At 40.4% G+C, this 12,659-nt stretch overlaps 1 protein-coding gene across 2 annotated transcripts in view; it reads left to right on the top strand.

Annotated features, from left to right (window-relative positions):
• Positions 1–12,659, top strand: part of PITPNB (phosphatidylinositol transfer protein beta) — a 67,559-nt gene that overhangs the window by 15,199 nt on the left and 39,701 nt on the right. For both annotated transcript variants that reach the window (NM_001133087.1, XM_063722722.1), the window contains 4 exon segments: positions 6,161–6,252; positions 6,916–6,923; positions 7,427–7,501; positions 9,408–9,491. In NM_001133087.1, coding sequence (NP_001126559.1) covers positions 6,161–6,252; positions 6,916–6,923; positions 7,427–7,501; positions 9,408–9,491 — 259 coding nt within the window.

Here is a 12,659-nt window from a genome sequence, read left to right as displayed (position 1 = left end):
TGTGGTTTTGGTTTTGATTTGCATTTTCTTGGTGATTAATGATGTTAACATCTTTTCAAGTGCTTTTTGGTCATTTGTATATTTTCTTTGTTTGAAGAAATATCTGTTCAAATCTCGTACCCCCACTTTCTTTTTAGTTTTTTTTTTTTTTTTGGAGACAGGGTCTCACTATGTCATCTAGGCTGGACTGCAGTTGCTTGATGATAGCTCACTGTAGCCTTGAACTCCTGGGCTCAAGCAATCCCCCCACCTCAGCCTCTCGAGTAGCTGGGACCATAGGTGTGCACCACTGTGCTCTGCTAATTTTATTTTTTTGTAGAGGTGGGGATCTCCCTGTGTTGCCCAGGCTGGTCTCCAACTCCTGGTGCTTAAGCTATCCTCCTGCCTCAGCCTCCCAAAGTACTGGGATTACAGGTGTGAGCCACTGGCCTTGGCTGCCCATTCTTTTTTTTTTTTTTTTTTTTTTTTTTTTTTTTTGAGACAGTTTCACTCTTGTTGCCCAGGCTAGAGTGCAATGGCGTGATCTTGGCTCACCACAACCTCCGCCTTCAGGGTTCAAGAGCTTCTCCTACCTCAGCCTCCCGAGTAGCTGGGATTACAGGCATGCGCCACCACGCCTGGCTAATTTTGTATTTTTAGTAGAGACGGGGTTTCTCCATGTTGGTCAGACTGGTCTCGAACTCCCGACCTCAGGTGATCCACCCTCCTCAGCCTTCTAAAGTGCTGGGATTATAGGCCTGAGCCACCACGCCTGGCCTCTGGCTGTCCATTCTGAAATTGAGTTTTCTTTGTTAAGTTGTCTTATTTATATATTCTGGGTACTAGTTCCTTATCATAGAGGTGATTTGCAGATTTTTCCCCCATTCTGTGAGTTATCTTTTCACTTCCTTGATAGTGTCTTTTGAAGCTTAAAAAGTTTTTAATTTTGGTGTTTACCTGTAGTCCCAGCTACCTAAGAGGCTGAGGTGGGAGGATTGCTTGAGGCCAGGATTTCAAGACCAGCCTGGGCAATATAGCAAAACATACTGCAACCCCATCTCTACAAAAAAATTTAAAAATTAGCCCGGTCACAGTACAGCGTACCTGTTTGTCATAGCTACTCAGGAGACGAGGTGGGAGAATCGCTTGAGCCCAGAAGTTGGAGGTGGCAGTGATTTATGATTACACCACTGTTCTCCAGCCTAGTGACAGAGCAAGACCCTGTCTCTTAAAAAACCAAAGAAAAAAATAGTTTATGATTTTGATGAAGTCTGATTTATTTTTTCTTTTTGTAGTTTATACTTTTGGTGTCATCAAAGAAATCATTGCCCAACCCAAGATCATAAAGATTTACATCTGTATTTTCTTATAAGAATTTTATAGCTTTAGTTTTTATTTCGGTCTTTATCCATTTTGAGTTAATTTTTGCAACCATCCTTTCTTGCCCAGTCCAGTTAATATTTTCACACAAAGCCAGAATGGTCATACAACTGAAATCAGGTTGTGCCATTCCTCTTTTTAAAGCTTTCAGTGGCTTCCCATCATACAAAGAATAAAATCTAAACTCTGTGACCTATAAGGTGGGGCCCATGTGGTCTTTCTGCCCTCTTTCCATGTTTGGTCACTGCAGTCTAGCCATGCTGGAGGCGTAAGAATGGCTCAAGCAGGTTAAGTCTTTTGCTGTCTTATGACCTGTAGTCACGCTGTTCTCTCTGCTTGCTGTTCTGTTCCCTGCCTCCGTACCCGTGGATCACTGCTGTAATATTATTTCCTCAGAGAGGCCTTCCCGAATACCCTTGCTTCACTTACTGATTGCCCAGTACCCTGTTCTTTAATTTCACTGCACTGTTTGTTAAGTAATTCTCTTTGTGTTTTGTTGTGTACTAATCTGTTTTCTGCCTCCATCCCTGGAAATAAGTTCTGAGTAGGAGTTGTCCCTGTGTACTCACCATTATTTATATAGCCCCTGGCCTGGCACAGTGGGCACAGGAAATACTTGAGTGGATGAATGAATGAGGTACCCAGTATTTTATGTATGTATGTATATATATATATTTATTATTATTTTTGAGACACAGTCTCACTGTGTCCCCAGGCTGAAGTACAGTGGTGTGATCTTGGCTCACTGCAGCGTCCACCTCCCTGAGTCAAGCGACTCTCCTGCCTCAGGCTCCCAAGTGGCTGGGATTATAGGCACCTGCCACCATGTCCAGCTAATTTTTGTGTTTTTAGTAGAGACAGGGTTTCATCATGTTGGCCAGGCTGGTCTCGAACTCCCAACCTCAGGTGATCCTCCCACTTTGACCTCTGGCAAGGTGCTTGGATTACAGGCGTGAGCCACCACACCTGGCCCTTTCTTTTCTTTTCTTGCCTTCTCAGCTGAGCTTTTCCTGACTAGTGAAGAGAAGGCATCACAGTGTATTGAAGGGATATTTCAGTTGATCATAAAATGAAAGATTAATTGGTTTATTTATGGTAAATTAATCTGGTCTTCAAATTCTTCCCTATATTTTTCTGTGTTTTGATGTTCATCTGCAGTGGGAAGGAGAAGGGTGGGAAAAGTTGTCTTGCTTGTGTGGTTTACAGATAGATGTAATAATTTCCAGGGAAAAGTGCAGTTAGAAATGATTTGCCATGGTATTATTTATCTCAGGAATAGGATTAAAAAAGGAATGCGCCTAGATCAGGCGTTCAGTTGTACCTTATGGTCATATTTTACCCTGAAGTTAAATAGTCTTAAAGTACTATTCAGAGTGGGAGAAGGGGTATGTATTCCTGAAGAGTCTTCATGGTCCTGGGCGTTGTGCTAAGAGTAACTCTTAACTCTTCACTCTTAAGCAGCTGAAATGTAGCCATGTTTACCTTGAGGTAAGTGAGCGCTGTTCCGAGTGTTGGTTTATCCTGAGGGAGCACCATTTTGTGAATAGTTTGGGAGGACAAGAGAAGGATTGTCCTTTTTGCGTGTTTGTTTTTGAAGGCCTACCTCCCATTTTGTTAATTCAGTTAATAATTGTTCCTTTTCTGAGCCTCTCTAAGCTTCCAAAACAGGAATCTACTACATTTTACTAAAGGGCCTTACTATTGTTCATTCGGTTAATGATTGTTCTTTTCAGAGGCTCTCTAAGCTTCCAAATCAGGAATCTACTACATTTTACTAAAGGGCGTTACTATTGTTCATTCAGTTAATAATTGTTCTTTTCGGAGGCTCTCTAAGCTTCCAAATCAGGAATCTGCTGCATTTTACTAAAGTATCTTGCTAAGTGATAACTGTGGTGCCAAAATGATGTATATGCTCTCAATAATATATACCTGGCACACTTGAACTACCATGTTAGGAATATATTAAGGTTGCCATTAATGAAAATTTCTAACCTTTGAAGTAGAATTGAAATTTAATTTTATTTACTCCATATATACATTTTCCTCAAGTTTAGTCAGTTACTTAGATTCATTGAGGAGAGATGTATTTGATAATGTTCTCACATTAAACATAAAAAAAAGTAAATTTGAAATAAATCTAGCTTATAGGTTTGGACTTTATTAACTCAGTCAAAACATAAAATGAATCGTTGGAATTCACATGGTGGGAAAAGTATCTTAGAAATAAGGTAGTAGGCATTTGGGAGCGAGATAAAGAAATAGTAAAATTTTCATATAGATTTGTCTCATGTTGGCCTTTAATGATAAATGCCAATTTCCTTCTATTTGAGTCAGCAAATTTTAGAACATTTTATGAATATTAAGGTTCTTCACATATCAGGCACTATAGGAATAAATGGATAGTTAAAATATGTGTCTGAGTTAATACAGAATTGTTTCTCCTGCCTTTTCGTTTTTTCTTTCTTTCTTTCTTTCTTTTTTTTTTTTTTTTTTTAAGACAGAGTCTTGCTGTATCACCGAGGCTGGAGTGAAATGGCATGATCTCAGCTCACCTCCCAGGTTCAAGCAATTCAGCCTCAGTGTCCCGAGTAGCTGGGATTGCAGGCACCCACCACCATGCCCGGCTAATTTTTTTATTTTTAGTAGAGATGGGTTTCGCCGTGTTGGCCAGGCTGGTCTCGAACTCCTGACCTCAGGTGATCCACCCACCTCTGCCTGCCAAAGTGCTGGGATTACAGGCGTGAGCCACCACGCCTGGCCTCTCCTGCTTTTTCTAAGTTGACCAACTGAACCATTGATAGATCTGTTTGTCATACTCTCAGATGAATAGGTAGTCTTGTAGCTTGGCTTAAAAAATTATCCTCATGTGTTCCATTGTACCCTGATTAGACCTCACCCACACTTAAAGGGATTTTGGTTCTAGTTCTTTAGCAATGGGATAAATTTTTTGGACAGCTAGATACTCTTTGACTTTTAAAGTGATGTTATTTTCAGTTATCCTGGCTTGGTGTTTCTGAAGTTTGAATGAATTGTTCCACCATTTGAAAAGAAGTGATCAGGCCGGGCGCGGTGGCTCACGCCTGTAATCCCAGCAGTTTGGGAGGCCGAGGCGGGCGGATCACGAGGTCAGGAGATCAAGACCACCCTGGCTAACACGGTGAAACCCCGTCTCTACTAAAAATACAAAAAAATTAGCCGGGCGTGGTGGCGGCGGCCTGTAGTCCCAGCTATTCGGGAGCCTGAGGCAGGAGAATGGCGTGAACCCAGGAAGCGGAGCTTGCAGTAAACCGAGATCCTGCCACTGCACTCCAGCCTGGGCAACAGAGTGAGACTCTGTCTCAAAAAAAAAAAAAAAAGAAAAAAGAAATAAGTGAACAAAGAATTAGCTCCTTTCATTTTTAAGGCTGTGAAGACATTAAGGAAGATTTAAATGAAGAAAGGCATATGAAAGTACCCACCTCCGTGTCAGCTTATAATTAAAAAGCAGTAACTACCATTTTTTTAGCTCATTGTACTGTGCAATGTGCTAAACACATTCCAGTATTTGATTTAATTCTCTTAATAACCCTGCAGAGCAGGTAATAGGAATTCCATTCAACACATGAGGAATTTCAGAGAAGCCAAGTAGCAGGCCTGAGGTCACACAGCTTCTAAATGGTGATGTTGGGATTTGAATTCGATGTGTGTGAAAAGTCTGTGCAAACAAAACTACTCTTTACAGTAGGCTCCAGTCACTGAATCAGTCACTTCATTTGCATTTATTTGAAGACTGTTAAGACTGATTTTCCCGTTTGTTTGTTAACGAGTAACATTTTCTATTTGTAATGGGCCTGTGGATGAGTTTTGCCCCTTTATATGTTGGGATTGTTTCTGATTATCATTTGCTTGCACAAGCTTCTCATATATTAATCATGTATTGAACGTTTATCTTCCTCTGAATATACTTGAGGCAAGTGACATTCATCTCCCGTACCTACAAAATTTTATACTTGGATACGCTTTAATTTCTCATTTTCTGCATGGGTCCTTTACATTGCCATTTTTCTTCAGGTCTGTTCTGTAAAATGTATTCAGACTTTTATTCAGAGATATCTCCTTATTCTGGGGCCTTTTGCATTAAGAAACAGTATAATGTCATCTAACTCTAAGAACTACATTGTATTAATGTGCGGGATGAATAGCTGTTAACTCTTAGGTTTCACATTGGGGTAGTAGATCAGAAGTTCTTAAGAAATAATTGCTTCTATTTAAAAAAAAAAAAACAAACCACACACACACACAAAACCTTTTATACAGTTAACTTTTTTGTTTTTCCTTGTGAAACAAGGTCTTGCTCTGTTGCCCAGGCTAGAGTGCAGTGGTGTGATCTCAGCTTGCTGCAACCTCTATCTCCCAGGTTTAAGTGATCCTCTCACCTCAGCCTCCTGAATAGTTGGGGCTATAGGCATGTGCCACCATGCCTGGCTAATTTTATATTTTTTGTAGAGACAGGGTTTCACCATGTTGTCCAGGCTAGTCTCAAACTCCTGGGCTCAAGCGATCCTCCTGCCTCAGCCTCTCAAAATGCTAGGATTACAGGCATGAGCCACCATACCCAGTTAAATATTCTTAATCATTTTTATTTAAAATGTAAAAAATTATGTGTTCATTTCTACTGGATTACTTTAGGATTGAAATAAACTAGTTCATCAGACTTAGAACGTGGTCACCTTTGATTGCCATACTCCTTCAAGCAGTTTGATAGATACCAAGAAAGAATTGATGGTGCTGTTAAATATATCTAGTGTATCTCTTCTCCCAGCAAAGTTCCTGCATTCGTGAGGATGATTGCTCCCGAGGGCTCCTTGGTGTTTCATGAGAAAGCCTGGAATGCGTACCCCTACTGTAGAACAAGTAAGCCTGGCCCCCAGCAGCCATTGTACCCCTCCACCCTGAGAATGAAAGGGATTCCCAGTACCATTGTCTTTGAGAAGGGTTACACTGAGCAAGGTCTTCCTTGGGTTCTTGGATAGTCACTGCTAGAATGATGGCAGAGGAAGGGCTGCATTGGGTTCTTCCCCTCAGAACTTTGTGACAGGCATAAGTTCATTCCCACATGGCAGCCACTTTGGAGTCCTAGCTGACTATGCTGGCTCCAGGGGTAAGCCAAAAGAAAGGTCGTTTACACTCAGAAGGGTGTTTTGGTGCGTTTCAACAGTATTTTACTTAAATTGCTACATAATAGAGGAGGAATAGGACAGACTTCTGAAACAGCATCCTATCATTTGCTAAATTGACCTTATAAATAATGTTTTGCTTTTGTGACATTATTATTCTTTTTAGCATTATTTTAAAAATTAGATTATTCTTCATATTTTATTTGTACTCCATAATCTAATGTACTGTGTAGTGTCACTTGTGTAGAAACAGTTTTGCAGACATAAATTACCAAATAAATGTTCTGTTTTCAGATAGTTTAGTCTTTGTGACATTAAGTATTGGGACAGATTGTTTTGACTCCAATTAATATTCTGAAATTTTTCTCCTTTCATTACCTACCTCTCCATTATGCCTCAGTTGTAACGGTGAGTAAAACTGTTTTTGTGTCTCATACTTTCTTTATCTTTAAACTTTGTTTTACACAGTAATTATTTTCAACCATTCTTTGCTAACTGCCCCTCACTGCATGGTTCCTTCCTGTGTCCCGCCAACCAGCCCCCACACTCTACCACATGTTCCCAGTGTTCATGGGCCCTTTCCACCCTTGTCTCAAAATTTCCCTATTGATTCTATTTTGCTTTTGTTACTCCCTTCAAACGCCATATTTGTTTATCAGACCTCACAGCTTCTTTATTAGCCCAGTATGCCGCGTGGCAAGTAGAATTGTTTAAATTATTTAAAAGCATGCAGCATTTGGTTTGCCTGACAAGTCTATAAAAATCGGTAGCTAATGATTCTTTGTCACTTGAGGATCAGTCTCCTTGTAGAGTCAAAGCATGGATGCCTATACTGGGAAAAGCTCCCTCAGACATGGGCACCAAGGAACAGGTAGAAGATCACTGTCATTTTCCTGTTGTGTTTTCTGCAGAATGAATATATGAAAGATGATTTCTTCATTAAAATCGAAACATGGCACAAACCAGACTTGGGAACATTAGAAAATGTAAGTTTCAACTCTGCACTTCTAGTACAGAAGCCCCTGGAAACGAGAATATTATATGTAGTTCACTTTGTCATCATCAAAGTAATGTCACCTGTGTTAGACTAGTATCTGACCGCACCAAGCTGTGTCAAATTGAGATGAGGTGGGCAAGCAGCCAGAAACCAAATGGGCTTTCCCTGTCAGTCCCCTTTCCTTGACACTTTGGTAAAGTTGCTGTTTTGATCAGCAACTCTTTTTATCCGAGACAAGGAGAGCATGAGTAAACAAAATTCACAGATAATCCCCAGCCCAATTTTAGCCATTAGTTTTGCTAATTAGATTGCTTTTATATCTGAGTGTTTGTCAGAGCTGCTCTGCATAGCAGGATTGATTCCTTTAATTTTTACCTCCTGTCTGCTTTGCTAGGGTATGGGCTCATGTTAGAGAAATGGCCAAAAGTCAGGAGGGATAAAGTACTTGAATAACTTAGAAAAATGTTGAAAAGCTGTTGACTTATATAAGTTGGTTCACATTTATCTCTTTAAGATTCAAGAACATCTTTGAGTTAGGACTTAAAAAAATGTAATCATTAACTTTTGGTAAGGTTTGTCGTGGAACTTGGGAAGTCCTGTTGTATAGGTTGATGCCCTTGGTCTAGGGGTTCTCAAAAGTGTGGTCTTTGGATGGGCCAGCAGCAGCACAGTATCTGAGGACTTGTTTGAAATGCAAATACTCTGACCTCACCCAAGAACCAGAATCTCTAGGGGTGGGACTCAGCAGTTTCTGTTTTCTGGTGCGCATTCATTCCAGGAGAGTAGGTTAATGATTGTGGCAGATTGTGTTTTTACTGTTCTATTACTGTGCTCTTATGTTATTGATGCCAGTTAATAGAACTTTGAATTTTAATATGTAGTATTTGACTTGAGTTTTCTTTCAAGTGATCATTTGACATTTTATGTTGTTTTTCTTTTTGTTTTTTTTTTGAGACAGAGTCTTACTTTGTTGCCCAGGCTGGGGTGCAATCATGCGCTGTCTGCTCAGTGCAACCTCTGGTTCCTGGGTTCAAGCGATTCTCCTGCCTCAGCCTCCCAAGTAGCTGGGACTGCAGGCATGCACCACCATGCCTGGCTAACTTTTGTGTTTTCAGTAGAGATGGAGTTTCACCATGTTGGCCAGGCTGGTCTTGAACTCCTGACCTCAGGTAATCTGCCTGCCTCAGCCTCCCAAAGTGCTGGGATTACAGGTGTGAGCCACTGCACCCGGCCTTTATGTTGTTTTTCATAGTAATCCTCTGTAATTTATAATCTAGATAAGATTATTTGGTGTGCATTAATCTGTATGACTTAATCTGATATTTTCAGCTTTTAAACGGGCATATCTTTGGCAGTTTTCAAACAATTGCTAATTAGTTCATAGATGGCATTTCAGAAATAAATGATCAACATGCAGTAGAGAGGAGTTGGCATCATACTGAAACTGAATAGCTTTAAGATAATCAAATTTTGGAGAGATTTTAGACCATACAGTGCATCATTTGAATTCTTCTTGTAATGTCACCTTATGTTTGTATAGGACTTTGTTGGTTACAAAGGTTATAAGTACTTTGTTGTGTATCATTTGGGTTAAACATAGGTCTCGTATATTTAGTTACATAAATCATCTGTGAGGACTGTCAGAAGATAATATTGACAGGTTTCTATTCATTTGGCAGCATCCTCATTCTCTCCTTCCTTATTTGGAGTTATAAGTGGTAATAAAAGACTTCTAGATCCTGCAAAATGTCAGACAGCTAATATAATGAAATAATAATTTGGGTCTTTTAATTCCCTATAATGTACCCTGAGAGACTCCAGATAAAGATTATATGTGTAAGCATAATAGAATAATCTACAGTTTGTTTTGTTTCTTTTCTCTTTGTCATTGGTAGGTACATGGTTTAGATCCAAACACATGGAAAACTGTTGAAATTGTCCATATAGATATTGCAGATAGAAGTCAAGTTGAACCAGCAGTAAGTATTACTCAATGACATTTAACCTGTTCCCTTTTACAGTTAAAAATTATTTTCTACTATCACATTTGGGATTAAGTTAAAAAAATTATTTCCTTTCTTTCTTGTACAGCCTACATTTCTATGCCGAAATGAGCTTGGAGTATAGTCTAGTACATCTGTGCAGCAAAGAGACCAGAGTAAGAGAGAAGGCGATTTGTTTTCTGTGTAGATTTTGGCTTTGTGCAAGTGATCCCTTTAAGAAATCCCAGTATACCTGGGAAATGTAGGTTGTTTTCATTGAAAAACAAAACAAAACACATTGTTTACAAAATAATTCTCCCTCGAGCTAGGTCACCTTTTACTTTTCAAATGTGATTAAGAAAGGAAAAATTTAATTTGCATACAAGTATTTAGTAACTCAGCTACAGTTGTTATTTGTGGAAAATGGTTGGTGTAGAGTATCTTTTTAAAAATGTTCTTTTAGATTCCAGAAGTAGGTATAGAGTATTTTAATTTAACAAGTTGTTTAGCTTTCTATTTTGAATCCTATTAAGATGTAAATATTTCTACTCCTGGCTTTTGACTTAATAAAAAAATTTCTTTTTCACAAGTAAAGATGCTTATTCCTCATGCCAGATTAAGACTCAAGATAAAGATTATATATGTAAGCATAATAGAATAATCTTAGGCTGGACACAGTGGCTTCCACTTGTAATCCCAACACTTTGGAAGGCCAAGGAGGGAGGATTACTTGAGCACAGGAGCTTGAGACCAGCCTGGACAACATAGTGGGATCCTGTCTCTAAAAAGAAAAAAACGATTAGCTGGGCGTGGTGGCATGTGCCTGTAATTCCAGCTACATGAGGAGGCTTAGACAGGAGGATTGCTTGAGTCCAGAAATTTGAGGTTGCAGTGAGCCGTGATTGTACCACTGCACCCCAGCCAGGGTGACAGAGCGAGATCCTGTCTCAAAAAAAAAAAAAAAAAAAAAGGCTGGACACGGTGGCTCACGCCTGTAATCCCAGCACTTTGGGAGGCCAAGGCAGGAAGATCACGAGGTCAGGAGATCGAAACCATCTTGGCTAACATGTTGAAACCCCTTCTCTACTAAAAATACAAAAAATTAGCCGGTATGGTGGCGGGCGCCTATAGTCCCAGCTACTCAGGAGGCTGAGGCAGGAGAATGGCATGAGCCCGGGAGGCGGAGCTTGCAGTGAGCCGAGATTGCGCCACTGCACTCCAGCCTGGACAACAGAGCGAGACTCCATCTCAAAAAAAAAAAAAAAAAAAAGAAAAAAACAGACCACTGTCTCATCTTGCCAAAGTTTGTGAATATTAATGTGGTTCTTACTTTATAATGTGCTAAGTGCTGCTTTGGTTTTACACAGCACGTGTAAGTACAAGCACTGGTCCTCTTCCTCTAATCTAGAGAGCTATAAGCTTTGGAATAAGAGTGGTACCCTTTGTTTTGTCATGGTCAAGCACGGTGTGTTCGGTAGGCATCCCCTTCCATTTCTATTTTTGGTGCTTATTCCCTGAACTTGAGCAGTGTTGTAAGTGAAACAGAAATAAGTCAAACACTAAATGTCTGGTTTTGCTGTTGAAATTTAAAGGTAATCTTGCCTAAACAAAGGTCCCCGACCTTTTCTCAGATGTCGCTGGGGTTGAGACTGCCAGCAGTGACCCAGTGCCAGCCTGGGCCAACTCTGCTAGGGCCCCTTCCTGCTTAGAAGTGTGAGCACTGATAAAGGACTTTTGTTCTAGAAGTTCTTAAATTTTAGTTTTGATGTGATTTGAAATTGTTTCAATTTTAGGGATATTTCCACCTCTGAAATTATATAGGGAGTTTTTCAATCTGTAGAAATGAAATGATGTATCTGTTATGCCCTTTTATTTCTCTTGGTATTGTTTACAGCTAAGATTTACTATATGTGAAAGAATGATGGGAAGAGAAGTAATTGGGAGTAATGAGTGAGTCAGTTAATGACTAGGTCAGGACAGCTTACAAGCCTGGAGCTGCCCATCACTAAAATACCAGCAACAGTATGCCACACCAGGATCGGGTGCCCTGGGGAAGGCATTCCCATTATGTTGTTGGTGTTTGAAAATGCTATAATGACCAAACAAAATGGCTCGACTGACTCAGACTTATGGTCCATAGGTTTGCAGTCTACGTTGTTCACCAGCAGAGTACAAGATACCTTTGGTTTTGCTGGAGGCATAAAAATTCTTTGTTCCTGTCCTCAGGCGAAAATGGGCAGTGTTTACAGGCATGAATGCTGGTGGAAAGAGCAGTGTAAGGGCAGATTGATTGCACAAGAACTGTGGAGGCCCTGGTTCCCATCCCCTCCACCTCAGCACAGACTTCAGAGAGGAGAGGAGGCACTGGATGCATGACAGCAGCACTTGAGATAGGTGCTCCAGGTGGAAGGCACCACACATGCAAAGGCTGAGTAGGTAGTTCTCTGTGTGAAAATGATCGTGATGTTTGGGGTGGATAGCTAGTGAAAAAGACTGGATTGAGCCCAAGTGAGGAGGATCTGTGTTTAGTCAAAGCATGGAGCTTTGACTAAAAACATACATTCTGAAACTAGGCGGGCTTCAGATTTCCATTCTGAGGCTCTGCCACCTACTGGCTATTTAATCTTGGACAGGTTGGTTAGCCTCTCTTTGCCTGTATTATCTTGTGTGAAATGAGAGTAATTATAGGATTAAATGTGAGCACTTGAGTATATTAGTCTGTTTCATACTCCTGTAAAGATACTACCCACGACTGGGTAATTTATAATGGAAAGAGGTTTAATTCACTCACAGTTCTGCATGGCTGGGGAGGCCTTGGGAAACTTACAGTCATGGTGGAAAGGGAATCAGGCACGTTTTACATGGCGGCAGGAGAGAGAGGAGGAGGGAGGAGGAACTCCTAAACAGATCTTGTGAGAACTCACCATCACCAGAACAGCATGGGGGAAACTGCCCCCATGATCCAGTCACCTCCCTTCCTTGACACATGGGGATTACAGGTCCCTCCCTTGACATGTGTTAATTACAATTTGAGATGAGATTTGGGTGGTAACACAGAGCCAGATCTTATCATACAGCCAGTGTGTAGTTCAGTAAATGCTAGCTATAATTATCATTATTATTAGCTCCAGTTGTACAAGAGTTCCGAGAGTCTGTGTTCACACC

This window comes from Pongo abelii, chromosome 23 (assembly GCF_028885655.2).
Source record: "Pongo abelii isolate AG06213 chromosome 23, NHGRI_mPonAbe1-v2.0_pri, whole genome shotgun sequence".
Taxonomy (NCBI): Eukaryota; Metazoa; Chordata; class Mammalia; order Primates; family Hominidae; genus Pongo; species Pongo abelii.
This window is presented reverse-complemented; position numbering and strand designations above follow the sequence as displayed.